The 19,666-nt window shown below is 38.5% G+C and overlaps 2 protein-coding genes across 3 annotated transcripts; both read right to left on the bottom strand.

Moving 5' to 3' along the window:
* Positions 1 to 952: 952 nt before the first annotated feature.
* Positions 953 to 7,176, bottom strand: LOC117289659 (epimerase family protein SDR39U1-like). 2 transcript variants are annotated; one of them, XM_033770880.1, is made up of 6 exons: positions 6,643 to 7,176; positions 5,439 to 5,545; positions 4,669 to 4,751; positions 3,817 to 3,938; positions 2,918 to 3,067; positions 953 to 2,133 (listed from the first exon to the last, which is right to left on the bottom strand). In XM_033770880.1, exons 1-6 carry the CDS (start codon positions 6,656 to 6,658, stop codon positions 1,721 to 1,723), a joined length of 891 nt encoding a protein of 296 aa, XP_033626771.1. In that variant the 5' UTR covers positions 6,659 to 7,176; the 3' UTR covers positions 953 to 1,720. The 2 variants fall into 2 exon arrangements, with proteins under 2 accessions (XP_033626771.1, XP_033626770.1); XM_033770879.1 differs by lacking the exon at positions 6,643 to 7,176 and having other exon boundaries at positions 5,439 to 5,570.
* A 316-nt stretch (positions 7,177 to 7,492) lies between these two features.
* Positions 7,493 to 18,688, bottom strand: LOC117289636 (transport and Golgi organization protein 6 homolog). Its single transcript, XM_033770846.1, has 13 exons — positions 18,622 to 18,688; positions 16,312 to 17,316; positions 15,601 to 15,731; positions 14,305 to 14,467; positions 13,520 to 13,715; positions 12,906 to 13,088; positions 12,319 to 12,442; positions 11,551 to 11,883; positions 10,091 to 10,726; positions 9,535 to 9,682; positions 9,053 to 9,204; positions 8,469 to 8,582; positions 7,493 to 7,971 (listed from the first exon to the last, which is right to left on the bottom strand). The coding sequence occupies exons 1-13, from the start codon at positions 18,686 to 18,688 to the stop codon at positions 7,795 to 7,797; spliced, it is 3,429 nt and encodes a 1,142-aa protein (XP_033626737.1). The 3' UTR covers positions 7,493 to 7,794.
* Positions 18,689 to 19,666: the final 978 nt, after the last annotated feature.

A 19,666-nucleotide genomic window follows, 5' to 3' on the forward strand; every position in this document is an offset into this window, starting at 1 on the left:
AAATGGCAAAAGAGTTGAATAGCATTGTAAGGTGCAAGAGGTAAATTTCAACACGTGGTGTCGTTTTCGTCTTTTTAAAAAGTGTTATTAAATACCGCGGAGAGTATGCATTCTGATTGGTCAAATATTGGTCACATGGGCGGGGGTCGTTATCATCAACGACAGCGGCCAGCCACCGGCGACCCGGCCATTACTACGAAGTGAATACCGGCTAACCAAACTCTTATTCCCGATTAAAATGAGATGAAGACAATCACCCATGTTCCGGAGGGAACCACACAAAGAGTATACACAAATTTAATTTTGATTTGATAACTTGACATTTAAAAAAAAATTAACAAATCAGTTTTAAGTTGAGCCACACGTCAAAAACTCACTGAAGAAAAAACATCGAACCGATTCCCTAAATTACAAGTAGAACTTATACATCAGCTGTGTTTAGTTTTTATCTTTAGTATTGCTCAGACATACTTGGTTCAAAAAAGACAAGTAAAACAAGCAAAACAAACATTAAGACAAATCGTTTTTTCTTCATTTAATAAATTTAACTTATTTTCAAGGCTTATAATGTTCACCAGCATTGACATGAAAGGCAGTAATTAACAAACGAACTAACCCTCATGCAGTGCTGTATTGCACCTGATCATTTTTGCATTCTGAAAATTTATTAAGAAATTCACTGCATCTTTCTGGGAACTAGAAAAGTGGACTTGAATTTGGGGATTCACTCTGTATGTTAAAAACCCAATTCAAACTTACTATTTTGACCCAAAAGACTTTCTGGTAACCTTAAAATGAAAATAGATGATTTGAAGAAAGAACAAACTCTTCCGATAGAAAGCAAAGCCAAAATCTTCATATAAACAAGAGTAAACAGAAAACCACGCAATTTCGAGGCATATTTATGTAGATCATTGTATTCTACTTTTACAATATCTTTCTAACCATAAACATTTTACAACAAACGGTTACAGAACGATTTTCAAAGACCAGCTCGACCGATCCAAGGCAACGTGTTCCTTTAACAATAGGGCGTACCAGTCTTATTACTCCATTCAAATAAATAAAATAAATCTGAACGGTCAAAGTATTGCTCTCCCATAAACAAGAAGAAGAAACTCCTTGTTGCTGATATTAATTGCATAGATATGAATATGCATAGATAATGATATGACTGTGAATAATTGGCAAGATATCTGCTGTAAGACATCTGCTCAAAGGTCATGGTTTTGAATTCCACCCGACTAGAATGCCTGTGATTTTTCACATCATGATTAATTTAATTGTGAAAACCAAAGTAACTACTAACCAGTGAGTTTCCAAAGTACAAAACTTTATTCAAAATATAAAATACTCTTTTAACTCCCACAAGGAGACATACAAACCTAGCTGTCAATCTCTCTTATACACACATTGTTTAAATGTCCACAATTATGAATTAAACAAATCAGGAAATTGTGATTCAGTAACAAGATGGCAATACTTATTCTAGTCATTATAAAATAAACAACTAGCTTGGTAGGATTCGAACTCACAACTTTTTGATTGCAAGTCCTGCAGTCTAACCACTAGACCACTGTTAAAACCATTACGAAATTGTGATTCAGAGATCGGCTTAGCAGGATTCAAACCCACAACCTTGTGATTGCAAGTCCTGCAGTCTAACTACTGGCTAGCATGATCTTTGGAGGTAAGTTAGCTGAGAGAAAAGACAATCTAATCAGCACGCCACAATGTTCTTCACCGCTCCTTCAATATCTGGGAATTTAAATTCATATCCACTCTCAATTGTCCTTTTAGGAATAACTTTCTGTCCTTCCAGGAGCATCACTGCTCTCTCTGAACCAAACACTGTCTTGATGGCAAAACCCGGAGCTGGGATAATTGCAGGTCTCCAGAGCGCCGAAGCAAAAGCCTTAGTGAACTCCCTGTTTGTTATGGGTGAAGGAGCTACCCCATTAAGGATTGCAGGGGTGTTGGGATTCTCGATAGCATGGACGAATATACCAGCGATGTCATCGATGTGAATCCATGGGAAGTACTGATTGCCTGAACCGAGGACGCCACCAACGCCGAGTCTGAACGGCCAGATCATCTGCTCAATAGCACCACCTCCACGTCCGAGAACCAAACCTAGATAAGAAAAGAGCAAACATGCTCAAGGCTTAAATTTTACACTGCAGGCCTGATCTGATACTTAACAGAGGCAACGAAGGCGATTGCCTCCATGCCCCTTTGTCATTGCCTTGTTGCCCTTGAAATGCTCCAGTAGCAATTTACAATTTCCTCATAGGGTGCTCTTTACCAAGGAGACAATGCCTTGGTGCCATTGCCCTTTCTAAAACAAAGCATACAGGCTTGCACAGCAATTACTATGGTCCCCTGGGCTTTTGCTGTGGTGCCCTTTGCAAAGTTCCAATACAAGTTTACATTTTCCTTGTTGAAGTGCCCCTTACCAGAGGGAAATTGCTGCGCCCCTTCAAGAACCAAGTCCACGGCCTGATTTTTGGTGGACTTTCTTTCTCTCAGCAAGTAATTATTAATGTTAACAGTAATAAGCAGTCATAAATCCTCCAAAATCTAACTCGGGAAGTTGTCCGAGTTTGTAGGATAACGTAGGGCCAGAAAAAGGGTTGTCTAAAGGCTTGTCCAAACATTTAGGTGTTGAGTTTCAGAGAGGGTACACAAGATTCTCTAGCCGTCAAAACCAGGGGCTTAAAGACTATTTATTTATTTATTTCGGCTCATTTCAGTAAAAAAAAACAGTTTTTAGTTTTAACTAAATAATTTTTTTTGAATAAACTCCTTTCACAATCTTTTCAATTTTTTTTAAAAGAATAAACTCCCTAAGGTGTTTCCAGCAATCAAATAGTTATTGCTGTTTTGTTTTTGTTTTTTCATAATACCATAAACTTACCTATCCTAACAGTAACATGTCTGACATGATCGTGAGTCTCAGGCAGAATGGAGCTCTCCTCCCAAGCAGCACATAATCTAGCCAGTTCATTGGCGTGTCCCCCATGGCTGTCCTCTGTGTATTCATCTGTCAGGCTTGGGGCGTAGTAACCTTCATAAAACAATAACATGGTTTGGCGATGTAGTAACTTTGAAGTATGAACCCATCAAAACAGTAGCGAAACCAGGGCCCAATTTCATAAAGCTGCTTAAAGGGAAGGTACACGTAATTACTCAAAGCAAATATTAACTTAAAAACTGACTTGGTAACGAGCATTGGAGAGCTGTTGATAGTATAAAACACTGTGAGAAACGGCTCCCTTGGTAGTAGAATAGATTTTGAAATAGAGGTAATTTCTCACTAAAATAACAACAGACTTCTAGCTTGAAGTCTTTTATTCCTATCTGAAAGCACACAAATTCATCCAACAAAGGTGTTTTTTCTTTCACCATTTTCTCCCAACTCCGATGACCAATTGAGCCCAAATTTTGTTATTTTAAGGTTTGTTATTTTATGCATATGTTGAGATACACACCAAGTGAGAACACTGGTCTTTGACAATTACCAATAGTGTACCTTCCATTTAAAGGAGCTGGACACTATTGATAATTACTTTCTTGGAAACAAGCAATGGAGAGCTGTTGTTAGTATAAAACATTGTAGGAAACTCCATCTGAAGTAACATAGTTTTTAAAAAAGAGGTAATTTCTCAATCAAACAATAAAAGATTTCTTGATCGGGCCTGAAAGCACACAAATATTTTCTTTCCTTATTCTCTTGCTGCAACTTCGATGACGGATCGACTCAAAATTTAGGTACAGGTATACAAGGTAAACCCCCCACTTGGGGTTTTTACCTACCTACAGCAGATGAGGACACAAAGACCGTGGGAGGTTTGTTAGCCTCGGCGATGGCCTTGACTAGTGTTGCAGTCGTCTTCACACGACTATCTGTCACCTCTTTCTGAAACTCTTCAGTCCATCTGAATGAAGATCGAAATAAAACAAAGAAATAATTGTTTTGATCGAGGTTCAATATCCTGGCTTAGCTTACTGCGGAATTTTGTGCTTACATAGCCCTTTAAAGTAAAAATCTCTGTGGGCATAAGCATGACATTCTACAGTAAACAGAATCATGAAATTGGGACCTGGTCACTACCTCTATGCAACAAAACAGGGCTAATTTCCATAGAGCTGTTTAAGCACAACAAATTGCTCATGTACCATTTGTGACTGGTTTGGTATCCTGGTCATTTTGCTGAGCAGGAAAATGGTTAGCAGTATTTGCTGCTTAACCAGCTCTATGAAATTGGGCACAGATTTGAGTAGATGTAGAACCCCCATGTCTTTTTTTATATGTCAATTCTGATGAAATAATATTATCAAGTTTCACTTGAAATCTGGTCACACACAATGTCTTCCAGTGTTGGCTAATTGGCTCAGTGGTTTCTTTCCCTGCCTTTCACCTCTGTAGACCCTTGTTCGAATCCTGCCTCAGATTGGAGCCTTGCATGTGGATTGGGTTTTCAGTCCTTACCTGACTGCGTGGGTTTTCCCTCTTTGGGGTTTTCCTCCCACATCTAAAACGGAACTTATCTTCTTGTTCCTTATCCGTCCTGTTATTGGTGCTAATTGTGCTGTTGGATGTGCAATCAAATAAAAAGTTTTCTAAACTAACTTTCAGTCTTATTTGCTGTTTCTTTGCCGATTTACCTTTTTAAAGGGTTAAGGATGTTCTCCCCTGACAAACTGACTACTGCATCACAAGCTGGTAACCCTTTGGACTTCAAACGATCCTGGGTTTTAAAAGAAAGAAAAAGTTCACATAATAAAGGCTCCAAACAAAAGCTTATCAAAGTCTCACTTGCCTTATGGTGCATGGGTCCCTTAGGCATGAAAAGATCACTGAAACCTGACAGTAAAAACGCTTTTATAAGACATTACAATTTACATCTGAAAGCAATTGTTCCTTCAAATAAATTTGAAGTGATATTCTGGAATCGTGCAAATCTCAGGAATATTTAAAAGAATTATTCTGTTTCCTGTTACAGTGTAGACTCTTTAACTAGGGAGTTGTACTTCTTTTTTGAAGTTTTGTCATCTTCGGGCACCCCTGTTACTGGATCTAGTTACAGTGGATGATTCTGTTTCTTTCACACAAAGATTCCCAAATAATGTTCAAACAATGTGTAAGACTTGCTTGCGTGTGCGCTATATAAGTGAACGGTGGGCATTGTAAACAGACAGCGCACACGCACTGACTTGTAACATCCCTTTCTCAGAATGTTTAAGTCCAACTCGGCTCCACAGGTTGTCAATCCAATAGGCTGGTACCTTCGGTTCAGTGCTTGGTGACCAAAAAATAATTTCTCAATGGTGTTATGAAATGATTCATTAGACATTGAGGATTAAGTTTGTGCTCCTAGAATTTGGGGAAGAGGGTTACGTCGCAACTACTGGGTCTATTGAAAGCTGAGACTAACCCATGAGATTTTATCCTTCCCTGGTGTGCGAGAAACGAGTAAGACACTGTGCCCCCTCTGGGTAAGTAACCTCTTAACGGCTGTTCCTATAAAGCCACTCCCTCCTCCTGTAATCAATAAAAGTAAATGCATTAATAAACAAAGTAATAAGAAATTCTGAATCATAGAAATGTTTTAGTAGTTTGTTCTTACTCCTTGTTGTTTGGGGCTGCAGGCCGTTTGTACAGTTTGACAGTAGACACATGGGCGTTCGGACACACTCGGACCCTACCTACATATGCCCGATAATGTTGAAAATGATGAAAACAGTTGTTCAGAGATGCCAAGTTCAGAGGCCAGCTATGCGTGAGATTTTTCAACCCCCCCCAAAAAAATTTTTTTACTGACTTACCGAATCACCGCCCGGGACAAAAAAATATATTACATAACAACTTTTTCTTTTTTTCATAAAATTATTTGTGGAGAAAAATGTTTTTCAAAAACCTCTTTAGTATACTTAGAACTCACATTAGGTACACATATTTTCCCCAAAACGATAAATTTCTCGCTAAAATGATGTTCAAAATCCTCTGTTCACCACCTCTCGTAGAGCGCATTCAACGAATTTGCTAAGAAATCGGGACAAACTTGTGCGAAATTCACGTTTTGCGCTTTTCCGAATTGCTGAATTGTTGGCTGAATCTTCTGATAGAGCAAAAAGCGTGCGCAATCTTCAAATTTGCGCTCCGTTTGCATGCCAGCTCAAAACTGCGTGCAATCTGAAGATTGTGCATTATTTTCTTTTTTTCCCGGTCTGCCCTCAACAATGCGTGAGAAAATGGTTGCAGTGCATGAGAGTGTGAGAAAGAACCCTAAATGCTCGAGTCTCACGCCTAATGCGTGAGACTTGGTAGGTCTGGTTGTTGAATGTTGGTTCCAGTTCCAGTTCTAATCCCTACCTCCATGGTTGAAGTATTACTTTTTTACAGAATACAAACAGAATCGTGAGAATGAGACGAGATCGTTTATTTCTTCCTCCATGGTTACACGTACATACAGCCTTGGGCTGCTGACAGTCAAAGAAGACAGACAGACTTACACACCTATACAGCTTCTGCCGTTAATATGGTTTGTAATAATACTAGCATTAGCAATGAAAAGATGGTGGAATAATTGTGAGAAAATTTTCTTCACGAAACTGATGCAACACTCTTTCTTCACTTACCCAACAAAACCAACATTATGGTGATGTGTGGAGCTTCTTCGCAGTCAATAGAAGCTCAATTAATGTTCTTAAAGCTTCCCTGTTGTTTCTAACAATAACTTTACGATGTTTCATAAAGTTATTTTTGAAACAAGTCAAGTCGGGCCCAGACATCACACATTTTCTACCTCATTCCCGTCTCAAGTTACATCATCATAACAATGCACGCACGACGGCTGTTTGATGATTTTTACAACCATGAACCAACGGCTGTTTAAAAAGGGTTCAAACGAAATGCACGCGTTTCGCGTTTCATAGTGAAATGTACTGATCCTATTTAGATCTCATTTGAAGGGATTTAATTTTTTTTTCCGGGTAAACTTTCCAAAAAGAAACTATAACAAATTGATTATTAAAAGTCAACAAAATCAACCTAGGTCAACAATTAATATTACTCCCCCCACCACTTCAGTACCTCCATCTCTTTCAAGAAACTACTTGATCCTTCTTTTGTTTTCAGCTTATACTGTTTTATGTAAGGAGTTTCTTTTCTAACACACAATCTTAGATATTAATGGACAAGAAAAGAATTCATGTATACTTTGATGGCCTGGATATTTTATTCGGAAATATACAATTGTTTATCAGTTACAAATAATTCAAATATTTCATATGTTGTCACTTGGGCATGCAATTGTTTAACTCTGGGGTTCCTCATTAAAGCATGGATATAAGTTTTATTTTCTTCATCCACACTGTTAAACCATGGTTAAACAAACTTTATCAATTCTGGGGTCGATATTTCACAAAGAGTTAGGACTAATCCTAACTTAGGACTAGTCCTAGGAGATATGAAAAACGTATGGCTAGTCCTATAAAGTTAGGACGAGTTAACTCCTCCTAACTCGAGATAAGACTGGTCTTAACTTTTTGTGAAATCCACCCCTGCTTCCATAAAAAACAGCTTCTAACTTAAATGTCATTGACCCTAAATAAAAAAAGGCAAAAGTTTTTGCAACATTTTAAAGAAATTGCTCAGTAAAATCTCATTCATAAAAATTGTTTCCCCAATTGCAAAAAAAGAAATATTAAAGGCATTTTGGCAATCATATACGACTAAAGTAGGTTGCCTATTTATATTAAATTTTGTTGTTGTTGTTGCTGGTGGTGTTGTCATGGCAACACGGTGATCTTCTTTGTCAGAGTTTGTTTAGGGAACATGAAGTCTCTCATAACTGTATCAATTTCTTCCAGAGCTAGCTGGCAATGTAAACGGATTACGTCATCTTTCTCGATGCTTAGCGCCAACTTCAGACCGCGGTAGATGTCCCTCATAACATTTTCAAGAACCTGAAATAAATATCATAACAAAGTACATTTTGAAAATAAATTACATTTTCTTTTTGAAAATTATCATGTTTCTTTTTCCTCAATTTTAAGAGTATTTTTCAGATTCTTTAGAGACTAACGGATTGAAATTAGCAGAAATTAAGTTATGAATTTTTGCATAAAATTTGTTTTTACCCTGCTAACACATATGATTTGAACCTCCTCTACCTCGGTGGGCTGGTAGTATTTATCTTCTCTAGTAATACAAATGCCATGGGTTCGAATACACCCCAAGTTATCCATGAAGGCCCTGACACTATGGCCTCCTGCCCCTCTCCTAATCCTGGCCTTGGTGCCCATTCAAAGCATTCTTATAGACTTTCAGATTATCCGATGGTAGTGCCCTTTGCTAAAAACCAACTAGGCCTTAAATCCCATAGGATAAAAACAGTATTATCCCATGGTAAACAAATGTATCTGTTACATACAACTGATGGCTTGGCTCAAAATCCTCATACCTTCAATGCATCCTTCCCAAGCCCCCTGAGAAGGAGGGTGAGTACAAGAACACATGACCTTCTGACCTCAACCTGGGGGTCACTCTTTAGGATGGTCATCAGGCAGTTCAGAACCTGTTTGTTAAAAGCAAAAATGAGCAGATTTATAAATTTCACAATTCATGATTTGTCTTTATTTTCCCCTATTATTCTTAATCTCTAACATTTGTTTTACTGATTTTGACAAACAACAAAAGCAGAAACGATTTTGACGTGAAGAGTTCTTTTGTCTACGCTATCTGATACGTTTACGTCTCATGACTTGGGTTTGAACAAAAAAAAGATTGACTAGAGCGGGACTTGGACTAACGACCTCCAGTTCAACAAGCTGGCGCTCTCTACCAACTCGGCTATCTAGCCTTCTGTTGGTGATCTCCCTATTAAGTCAATATCTTTGTTCTCTATGTAGAATTATTTCTGAAGATATGCAAATGTTAAAGATGAAAAACAATCAAAAGGGTAATATTTAAAATTGCGTCTCTCTTGCAATTGTGTTGGAAAACTGTTCAGGTTTATTTCAGTTCGAATACTACTTTTGTTCATACCTCATGAAGATTTGGACCAAGTGAGAATCGTAACAGTTTACAGACATCAGCCATGTTGGACAAGCTGCTCGCCCTGATCACAGCATCGGTGTCCTGTGCTCCTTGTAAGAGTGTACCCAGTAATGTGTTTGCATAGCGGGGTACCAGCTCACCTATCATAATAAAATAACAATAATCATTTTTTTAATAATCGCAGGCTGATATCTTAAATTGTACCTTCTTGTAAAGTCAGAGTTTCCGAAGAGTTTGGGAATTCATTTATCTATATATCAAATGTGTTTGATTGAATTGGGCAAAAAGTGATACAAGACTACAATTGCTAATCAGAATTTCAGTCAAATTTTTAACGATATCTAATGTGACGCTTTACACAATGGTAACAAAAGATAACATCCAAGTAGAAGGCAACAGTGAACAAAATTCTAAGAACTTTGGGAAAAATATTTTAAATTTGAAGACTAAATGTTCAACTAAGGACTTACCAAGTGATCTTATGGCTCTAACTAGAGCTTCTCCGAGTTTGACTCTTGTCTCTACTTCTCTTTTCACTTTCTTCTTGCCACCAACAAACTCCTCACAAAGATGTGGAATTACTCTTTCTGGAAACACATCTGCTACACATGAAAGGGCCTGGGATAAAAAGGAAGACATTTTTGACAATAACTCTTCTACTTTGTCATACAATTTTGGATTTGCTTTTAAAACAAGAGCCCAATTTCACAGAGCTACTCAAAATAATTGTAAGCATAACAACCGACTGGTAACAAGCAAGGGAGAGCTGTTGATAGTATAAAACATTGAGAGAAACAGCTCCCTCTGAAGTAACATAGTTTTTTGAGAAGGAGGTAATTTTTCACTCAAATACTGAAGCCTTTTATTATGCATCTGAAAGCAAACAAAGTTGTGCAAAAAGGTTTTTTATCTTACATTATTTTCTTGCAACTTCAATGACCAGTTGAGCCCAGATTTCAAAAAGAAATGCTTTTAATTCTATTTGCCAATGAAATACATTAAAAATTAGTGTTAATTTTGTTTTACCTGAATGGCAGAGAGATAGATATAAGAATCTTCATGACTAAGATTCTCAACAAATATTCCCAGCAGCATATCTTTCTTCTGCATCGCCTTGGAGTCTCTGGCCAGCAAGAGCTTCCCAAGGACCCTCAGGGCATGGCCTCTCGTCGGCAAAAGAGGATCGAAGAGTTCTTGAAAAGCCTCATCAAAGTTCTTACTGACAGCTGGCTCGTCGTCGCTGTGTTGTGAAACCGACGAGTTTGGTCTTTTCTCATTCATTGCTATTCTGGAAGACTCTGCATTGGATTCAACTCCAGGACGTGAGGCACCATCCTCGTAAATAAGATTTCTATCTATCTGGACATTCCTTTTTTCTCCGGGAGTAACAGGGTCTTCCTTGCTTAGCAAATTGTCTCCAGCAGTTTTCTTAGTCCGATCTTCTATCTTAGAAACTTTTTCTCTGTCCATTGTGAGCTTTGATTTTAAATCCTCAGTTGCTTCCTTCATCGATTCCGACCAGACAGCACCGTGGGTTGCTATGGCGATGCGGAGGTCAGTTGCCGTTCTCTGGAGAGGCTCTATTGGGTGGTCATGTGATATTTTCTCCAGTGATGGCAGAAGGTTCATGAGTGATTCACGGTTTTCGGAAGTAACCTTTTTCTGTTCACAAAAGGAAAATTGACAACTTTTAAGTACCTGTTCACTCCGACTCTGATTTCTTAACAATTATACAGGACTGGAATTTCTTCTTCGAGAGGGCAAGGCCATTTTCACTTTGCAAAGAGCACTTGCATTAGAAAAAATCTTAACGTCTATGCAAATTTGGGACACCAAGGCCAAGACCAGGGCAACAGAAGCCATTGCCTTGTGGCCTCTGTGTAATGGGAGACTTTCTGGGACGATAGAGGTCAGCAGACTTACCGGGTAAATCCATTGTTCTCAGAATTATGCACATGTTCAGAACTACGTACACAATGGAAATTTACCCGGTATGTCTGCTGCCACCTAGCGTTGGAAAGTCTCCTATTCCAGGCCTTGGTCTTGAATTTGCCCTCTAACACAAAATAGTAACCACAAACAAAGACATTGACCAAAAGGGAAATCCCCAACATAGGACTAGAAAACTAAGTTGGTAGATGGCCGACATGTTAATCCGGAGGTTGTTCGTTTAAATCCCGCACAATTTGTTTTGTTCAACCCCAAATCATAGAAATAAATTATCCAGACAGTTTCCTTGTTTGATATAATTACTTACAGTCACACAAGTTTTGGCTTACATACTTGGCACTGAAACATGGGAAAAACTTTTGTTTAACTTAGAGTAACTATAGATATAAATATGAATATTAAACTTGCGGGTACAACCATGGGTAAAATCTCTTTTGAAGGAGTAGTGGCTCTGAAAAGAGCCGGTTTGGTCTCAACGTTTCGAACAGTATACTCTGCTCGTCTTCTTTTTTGTTTAAGTGTTAACTGTTACATACCTCTAAATCTCCACGCAGTATTGCCGATACTAATCCAAGGGCAAGTGTCAACGTCTCGGTTTCAAACACATCGCACGTTTCCCCCTGGCAATCCAACGACGATGCAGCACGATCCAACGTCGCACGAGCAAACTCCAACATCTGTGAAGTATTCTCTAAGACAGCGGGCCCAAGATTCTCGCAGAGCTTAGATAAGATGGCCAGGACTTGAAGAGAGTGCTGTATATGAGTGACTTGAGTGTCTTGGTTCTCTTCTATGTTGAGGAAAATGCGAGAAGGGTCAGGATCTTGGGGATCTTTGGATGATGGTCTTGAAGTGATTGATGTTAACTCCTGAATAACAATACAAAATAAATAGATAAATTTCTTCCAGGAGTAATACAACTTGACAACGTATACTTGAGTATTTACTAGTACAAACATTTGAAATGCAATTAAAAGTATTTTGAAGATTATTGGGGGGGGGAGGTTGAGGGGGGAGGGGGTGCAGTTGAATAGGGTCTACAATGATTACTAGCTGAAGTGGATTTAATGTTTGCAGGCACTGCCACCCTGAGCTTCCAGCCAGCAAGCTTGTCCTCTGGGAGCATGAGTAAGGTACAGCCCAAAGATGTTGAGGTCACCTGACTTGATTTACTAAGAAGGGACACTTGGTTCGTGACAGTTGGAGAAATATCTACATGCATGGGGGACAGGGAGATCTGGGGACAACTCTGTCATAACACCACTGTCCGAGGACACCACTCAGAAAGAAGAAAGATTACTTACTTTCAAGACTAGAATGAAGAAATCTCCAGCAAGTCCCTTAATCTTCAGTTTCTGGAGTAGATCAAATACTGTCGCTGCAGTAAGCTCCTGAGACATCAAACTGTCTGCAAACTGCTCTTCAGCTCTAAAGTTGTTTACAAAAAACAAAAACAAACAATAAATATAAACTAATAGATGTGAAAGATACATGAATAAACTTGAATTCCCATGATTGTATTGTATTCCTTGCAGACGACTATCAAAATTATTGGGTCACAATTTGTTTGAGTGAAAATATGTAAATCTGGCATTTCGCAATGGTATCGGATCAAACATAGTGGACCAAGCAAATGTGTAAACCCCTTGGAATAGCCACCCCTGCTTTGGAGTAGGGGTAACAGGAAATACCTATTCTTGAATATTGGGTATTCTTGAATCGTGCAACCAAAACCCCATGGAATAGGGACACAGTGTGAAAGTGCGCCGGAGTAACTGTGGGGTAAAAACAAATTCCCAGTGCCTCCCCAGGGCTGTTTTTGACAGGGATAAAAAAAGAGCAGCATTGTGAAAAGGGCTAAAGAGGAAGAGGAAAGTTGATTAGGACAAACCTGATATTTTGCCTGAACATGACAACAGCACCACCTTCAGAACCAGGTGTGAATGCAATGCCACGATGCACACTCTCAGTCTGGGAATCACGCAGTAGGAAGGATATATGCCTTAGATACTCCAGAGTGGTCTGATGCTCAGAGTTGCAAAAAAAGTACAGAAGAATTTCCTCAATCTTGGATCTGAGAAAAGAGATAACATAAAATCACCTGTAGCAACTCACAAAACTGACCATGAAAAAAGAAGAAAAAAAAGGTTGCCTGCTTTGAGCGCTATGGTTTAAAACTATGCCTACCTCAGTGATCCACGGAGCATTTTATTTTTCAGAGGTGATTACTCTTTTTACTCTGATTACGGATTATTCTTCCTGCATGGACATAATTGCTCTAGATTTTCAGTGATAGCTCAAAATCGCTAACTGCTTTTTAAATGAAATTTTCACAGGTTAGGTTGATTGTACATGTGTGTATCTATCTACATTTATAACAAACATCAAACGGTCCCAAAAAAACCTTATGTTCCCTTTAATACATTGAAGTTTACCAAACTCAGCACAAAAACAAAACTTTTCTCAAGCCCTTCTTCGCTGAAGACACTTCTTGAATCAACGTACCTGAGATTACAGACCCCTTGCTTTGCAAAGCACAGAAGTTTAAACATAGGATGACAAACTGGTTGCAACATCTCAAGGAGACAGGGGCTTGGATCTGGTAATCCAATGAAGATATGATGAACGTCTTCAATACATTGAGTCAGTGTAGGCTCGTCCACAAGAACAAACGAACCGCCATCTTCTGCTGATGCTGGTGCTGAAATAAACACAGGATTTCATAGGCATTGATCAAAATGCAGATATATCATATAATATTTACATTTTTAATGCATTTTGTCAGAATAAAATCAATACTTGCTGAGATTACGAAAGGATTCCTTTTTAAACATCTTTCCAATCTATCCAAATCCAATTTTGGTCATAGTATGACAAATTGGATTTGGTTTAGTTAGTCAAATTGGTGGTTGAATTTTAAAACAAACAAATGTAAATGTGGTGGCCAATTGTTTTCTTCTTTGGTAAAACAACTTTTTTTAAACCATGCACTGATATGTGATAAGTGTTGTATGATCAGTGCTTCTCGAAGCTTTGTGTAAAAACAATCAACATGCATTCTACCCGGGTGAGATTCAAACCACCCCCACCCCATTCTAGAGCAGATATCTTTGGTAACCCGCAATTTCAAGACTAGTCAGTTACCCAGGCTAATTGTGGATATAGAATACTTTTCTGGCTTTGATGAACGCTGTATAATCAGTGCTTCCCGCGTGGCTCATGAAAGCTACAGAGTATACAATGCTTTAACACACCTTGTGTCATTTGGTAATCTGATTTTCAGAACAAACCTCTTTCATGCAGTGTGGCAAGCAGGGGGTCCAGTAATGGACCAATCAGGAAAGGGTTTGCAAGCTGAGGATGCCTAGTTGTCATGGTAACGATGCAGCTCCTAGCAACACGAAGAACCTGTTTCAGAAGCAGCTGATCCTTGAAGTGAAGAAGCTCCAGGATCTAATCATATCAGAAATTATAGTTTGTTTTTTATTCAAAACTTATCAATCAAATTAAAGTTTTATCTTATCTCTGTTCCAACTGTTTAAAGGCAGTGGACACTATTGGTAATTGTCAAAGACTAGCCTTCACAGTTGGTGTATCTCAACATATCCATAAAATAACAAACCTGTGAAAATTTGAGCTCAATCGGTCATCGAACTTGCGAGATAATAATGAAAGAAAAAATGACCTTGTCACACGAAGTTGTGTGCGTTTAGATGGTTGATTTCGAGACCTCAAGTTCTAAACCTGAGGTCTCGAAATCAAATTCGTGGAAAATTACTTCTTTCTCGAAAACTATGGCACTTCAGAGGGAGCCGTTTCTCACAATGTTTTATACCATCAAACTCTCCCCATTACTCGTCACCAAGAAAGGTTTTGTGCTAATAAATATTTTGAGTAATTACCAATAGTGTCCACTGCCTTTAAATAAGTTTTAAACTTATGAAACCACTCATTTGTTTAAATTTACAGAACCTGCAACAACTACGCTGCTAGGTAACTTAAAGGCGATGTAATTGTTGAGTACAATCACAGCTGTTAAACAAAAAGTTTGAAAAAACACAATATCCATTTTGTAAATCACCACTTTTCCTCCTCTGATGGCCTACATGTCTTTTTTACTAAACTTTCTATTCAATATCAATAAAGATCATTAGCTTTGATTTCCCAGAGTACTGGGCCCAATTTCATGGAGCTGCTCAGCACAAAAATTTGCTTAGCATGAAATTTTACCCTTGATTAAAACAGGATTAACAACAAAATGTCCACGTGATTTTTAGGATTTGCAAACAACAGCTGAATAACAGTAACAAGCAATATGCAACAAATGAAAACTTGGTTGGTAATCCTGTTTTTATCAAGGAAGAAATTTCATGCTAAGCAAATTTTTGTGCTTAGCAGCTCTATGAAATTGGGCCCTGTTGGACAACAGTGTTGTTGTGCCCTATGGCGTTTTTGTAGTACTTACCAGTATAATTCCATCGCTGCTGTCGCAGGGTTAAGGAGTGTGATCCTAAAAAAATCAGCAAATCCAAACCACCATGACTCAACTAAGTTGTACCGATTAGTTGAGTGCTTTTGAATCTTACCTGTGGACAGACAAGCTTGTAGTATTTATCCACTGTAATGTCTTCAAGAGGACAGTTGGTTATCAGATGAGACACTGCGTCACATTTCCTCCAGTTATCTGTGGTAGCTGATGCATTCACTGCTGCTCCTCCTGACAGTAACAACAAACATATAGGAAGGATCAGAAAACCCTGGAGAATTATATACCTCTAATTATACATGGAGTTACTGATTAGGTAAGTCAAGATGATTTTGTTATGTTTTACTTAGGGTTTGTTTGTCTTTTTTTTGTTTTTAGTTATTTGGTTTTTGTTTGGGTAAGACAGTTGGTTTGTGCGAAAAGTGCTGGCCTCCCACCACGAAGGCCATTTCTGGCAAAAGTCTTATATGTGAGTAGAGTTGTGTGTTGGTTCTCTTCTGTGCCACACAGGTTTCCTCTCTCCCAAAAAATCAAACACTTTCGATCTCAATGTATACTCAGTTGTTTGTTGTATACGCTGCTTCTTGAAAAGTTGTTGCCGCATTCTTCGCAATTTAGCTTCGTAGCTGCAAGTAAGAATGATTAGCCTCAAAAACTATTATTGTTATTATAACTATTATTCTTATTAAAGTTTGTATTTCGTCATTCTGGCTTTGGAGTTCTTTCAGGAGTAAGAGGTAGTTTTTTTTATGGGAAGCAGACTTAAAAGATACACATTTGAATCACAGCAACATTCTACATTTGATCCTACCTCCAACATCAAGCAGCCCTCGTAGCACCCATTGGATTCCTTTGGGCTTTATCAGACGTTCTGTCAAGAGCCTTCCACACTCCTTCTTCAGCCACTGTGGTGCTCGTGGGAGCGGGTTGTGGCTTCTTTGAGAGACACTCTTTGGGTTCTGGCTTCTCTGAGAGGCACTCTTTGGGTTTGTCTTTGCCGTTCCTGTTCTTTCATCTCCTGGACCTCCTTGTAAGAATAGAAGCTCTCTGATCACTAGAGGTTGGTAGGCTCTCTGCAGAAGGCGCTTCAACTGATTTTGAAAGAACTCGACATCCTTTGAGTTTTCACTTCTTTGAGTTGGTTCTGCTACATCTTTTGCCTGGTCGGTTGTATTGTTATCTTTCGTTTGAGACAGTTTTTCAGAATGAGAGATCTGAAGAAGAGATGCTAGGAGATCTCCTAAATGTCTTGTTAGAATCAAACCTCCAATAGAAGGCTGTTTAACACACTCTAAGAGTACCTTCACTACCTGCTTCAGTCTCTCCGGATTCAGCACAGACTCTCTGCCAATTAATATCTGCCCGAACCCCGACCTCTTCTCCATTGGAATTCCGATACCCTTCTGAAGGTTTGGTACCAGTCCAAGACAAACTATAAACTGCAACAGCGTCATGAGATTTTTCTGCTGCCCTACGCTAAATGTGTCCGGGGAAAGAAGGGGAGCCGTATGAGGACCCGGTTTCTCAAGTTTTGTCTTTCCCTGTTCCTTTTTAAACTCCACCATCTGAACAGCGACAGAATCTTTTAGGCCTTGTAACAGAACCATACAGTGCTCTGTGTACAACCAGCGTATGTCTTTGCATTCTACTAGTCTTCCCCTCCAGTCTGTGATAACTGACTCAAGTGCAATGGAGAGGTTAAAACATCTCTTATCACTTGCAAGCACTTGGTGAAGTTTGTCAAGGGTTGACTTAAGTGAAAGGTCAAACCTTGTTGCGTCATCACATGGGGGCGCTGTGCTTTCAGTCGTACATTCTGCAGTAGAATTGAAAAGGTTTTTCATTTTCATAAGATGTAAAAGAATTTTAATATTCCAGCCTACAACATGGAATGATTTATAATGTCAAGCGAGATGGATTTCAATAAAAACATGACAGATTTTGAAAACATAGCAACTCACAGCAACTGAACAATTTGTGTGAACAACTGAGGTTTTATTTACATTTACTTTTAAACCAATATTATATTATTGCTTGAAAATCCATTTTGAAACAGTGTGGGACTGTGAGATATTGTAAAGTAATGTCCTAAATTGTATAGAGAGATATATCTCAAATAAAACAGTTAAATGATAAAACCATGGATGTAGATACAGAAAAATGTGTTCTCATTTTGATTCTAGTCTCTTCTCATTTAATTTGTGATTCCAGAATAATAAAATCCGTGTTCAGATCCAATAAAGATTCCGAGTTAGTCCTGTGAATGAAGACAATCCTGACAATGAGCATGATGGAAGACAGGTTTAAATGTAGGAGGCGACCCTATAGCCTATAGGGAAACCCACGCAATCAGCGAAAAAAGTAAAACCTAATGCATGAATCCACAATTTGTGGCACAAAGAGCAAGGCCTCACCATGGAGGAAGACTCAGTCAGCACTGGTGGTCAGCAGGGAGAAGAAAGAGTCAGGGCCGGGTATAGTTGCGATAAGTAACCCTCCTCCCGACGGCCGCCAGGGTTCTGAGATTGTTTTGAGCGGAAACGGTTGATCTGGTCCAACACGTACAATTTTGACAGCTAGTCACCAGATTTGCCCCATTTTTACCACTTTCAAAAATCATGACACAAGTTCTGAGGGTACGAACTTAATCCGCAATGTCTAATGCAGCCTGCCATATTACTCAAACATTTGAACCTGTGAATTTCGCTCCGTTTCTGCTAAGTTTTTTTCCATTTTTCTTCGAAATATTTCATCAATGGTGTTTTGAGTATTATGGCAGGCTGCATTACTTTTAGACATTGCGGATTAAGATCGTACCCTCAGAATTTGTGTCATGATTTTTGAAAGTGGTAAAAATGGGGCAAATCTGGTGACTCGCTGTCAAAATTGTACGTGTTGCAGTTGGACCAGATCAACCGTTTCCACTCGAAACAATCTCGTAACCCTCCGGCCTGGCGGCCCTCGGGAGGAGGGTTACGTTATCGCAACTAGCTAGGCCGGGTAGCGAACCGTGCAATATATTGAAAAAGGAACTAAGGAACTTGCTGAAATGTTTCATATAAACACTAGAGGAACTAATGAACAATAATTCAGCTTCTATAATGTGTTTTTTCTTGCATACCCGGTGGTTTTGAAGGTGGCGAAACCAACACTTGAATCGCTGCATGAAACTCCATGGGCGCAGCCATCTTGGAAATTGATAACATGGCGTTCATCAATCCCAAGAGGGCGCTTGTCATCAATCCCATTAAAGTAACTTTCTGTGTTTAATTTTCCATTTTTACTAAATAATGCATCCAATTTCCCAAAAATTATTCCGGTGTTTTTCTGGAAATAATTTGCTTATAAATTCCAGTTAATTTGTAAAAAATAATGGGCAAAAAAAAAAATCTAAGATGCAAACACGTGTTAAAATTATTGTTGCAACATCAGGTTTTATATTGACTTTTTAAATATACACCAAAATAAAACACCACAACAGCTTTCTTCTGAATACAACATTCTGGACCTTTTATTTTGATTGATATCATTTTCAAACACTTCATACATGTATACATTATTCAATAAATGAAAACAAACCTATTAGAAGACAAAGTCTTCGGGGGAAATTAGTTACTTAAAATGAAAGCTGACTGATTTAATAAGTCATAGCATTGCAGTACCAATCCTCCAGAGAAATATTTCAATATGAAACACAAATAGATTTGAAAACCTTACTCAACACTGCTGCTTGTTTCAGTTCGTTCTCAAACTCCTTAACAACAAGAAAGCCCCTTTTTTACTGTGATCACTGAATTTGATGAACATTTTCACATGTTTGTTGCATGGTGTGTGTGACGATTGAAAGCTAAAAGATGTAAATTGATGTCATCTTCTGAGCAATCTTACGTCTACTCTTTAAAACAGATAAAGATGTACAATTAAAAAGATATCTTCCACTGAAACTTTGTAAAAAAATAAATATCACTTTGGCAAAGATTTGTCCTGTTACAGTTCTAACAATCAAGCCTAAATTTCACAAGATTAAATAACTTCATGGTTAACTACCCAATCCATATGTCACAGATGCCCATTATAGATCAGGAATATTATAGCCCATTCATAGATCAAGGTCAATATTACCCCAGGTCAATAGAACACCCAGGTCAATATTACACCCAGGTTAA

Source organism: Asterias rubens, chromosome 4 (assembly GCF_902459465.1).
Source record: "Asterias rubens chromosome 4, eAstRub1.3, whole genome shotgun sequence".
In the NCBI taxonomy this organism is placed as follows: domain Eukaryota; kingdom Metazoa; phylum Echinodermata; class Asteroidea; order Forcipulatida; family Asteriidae; genus Asterias; species Asterias rubens.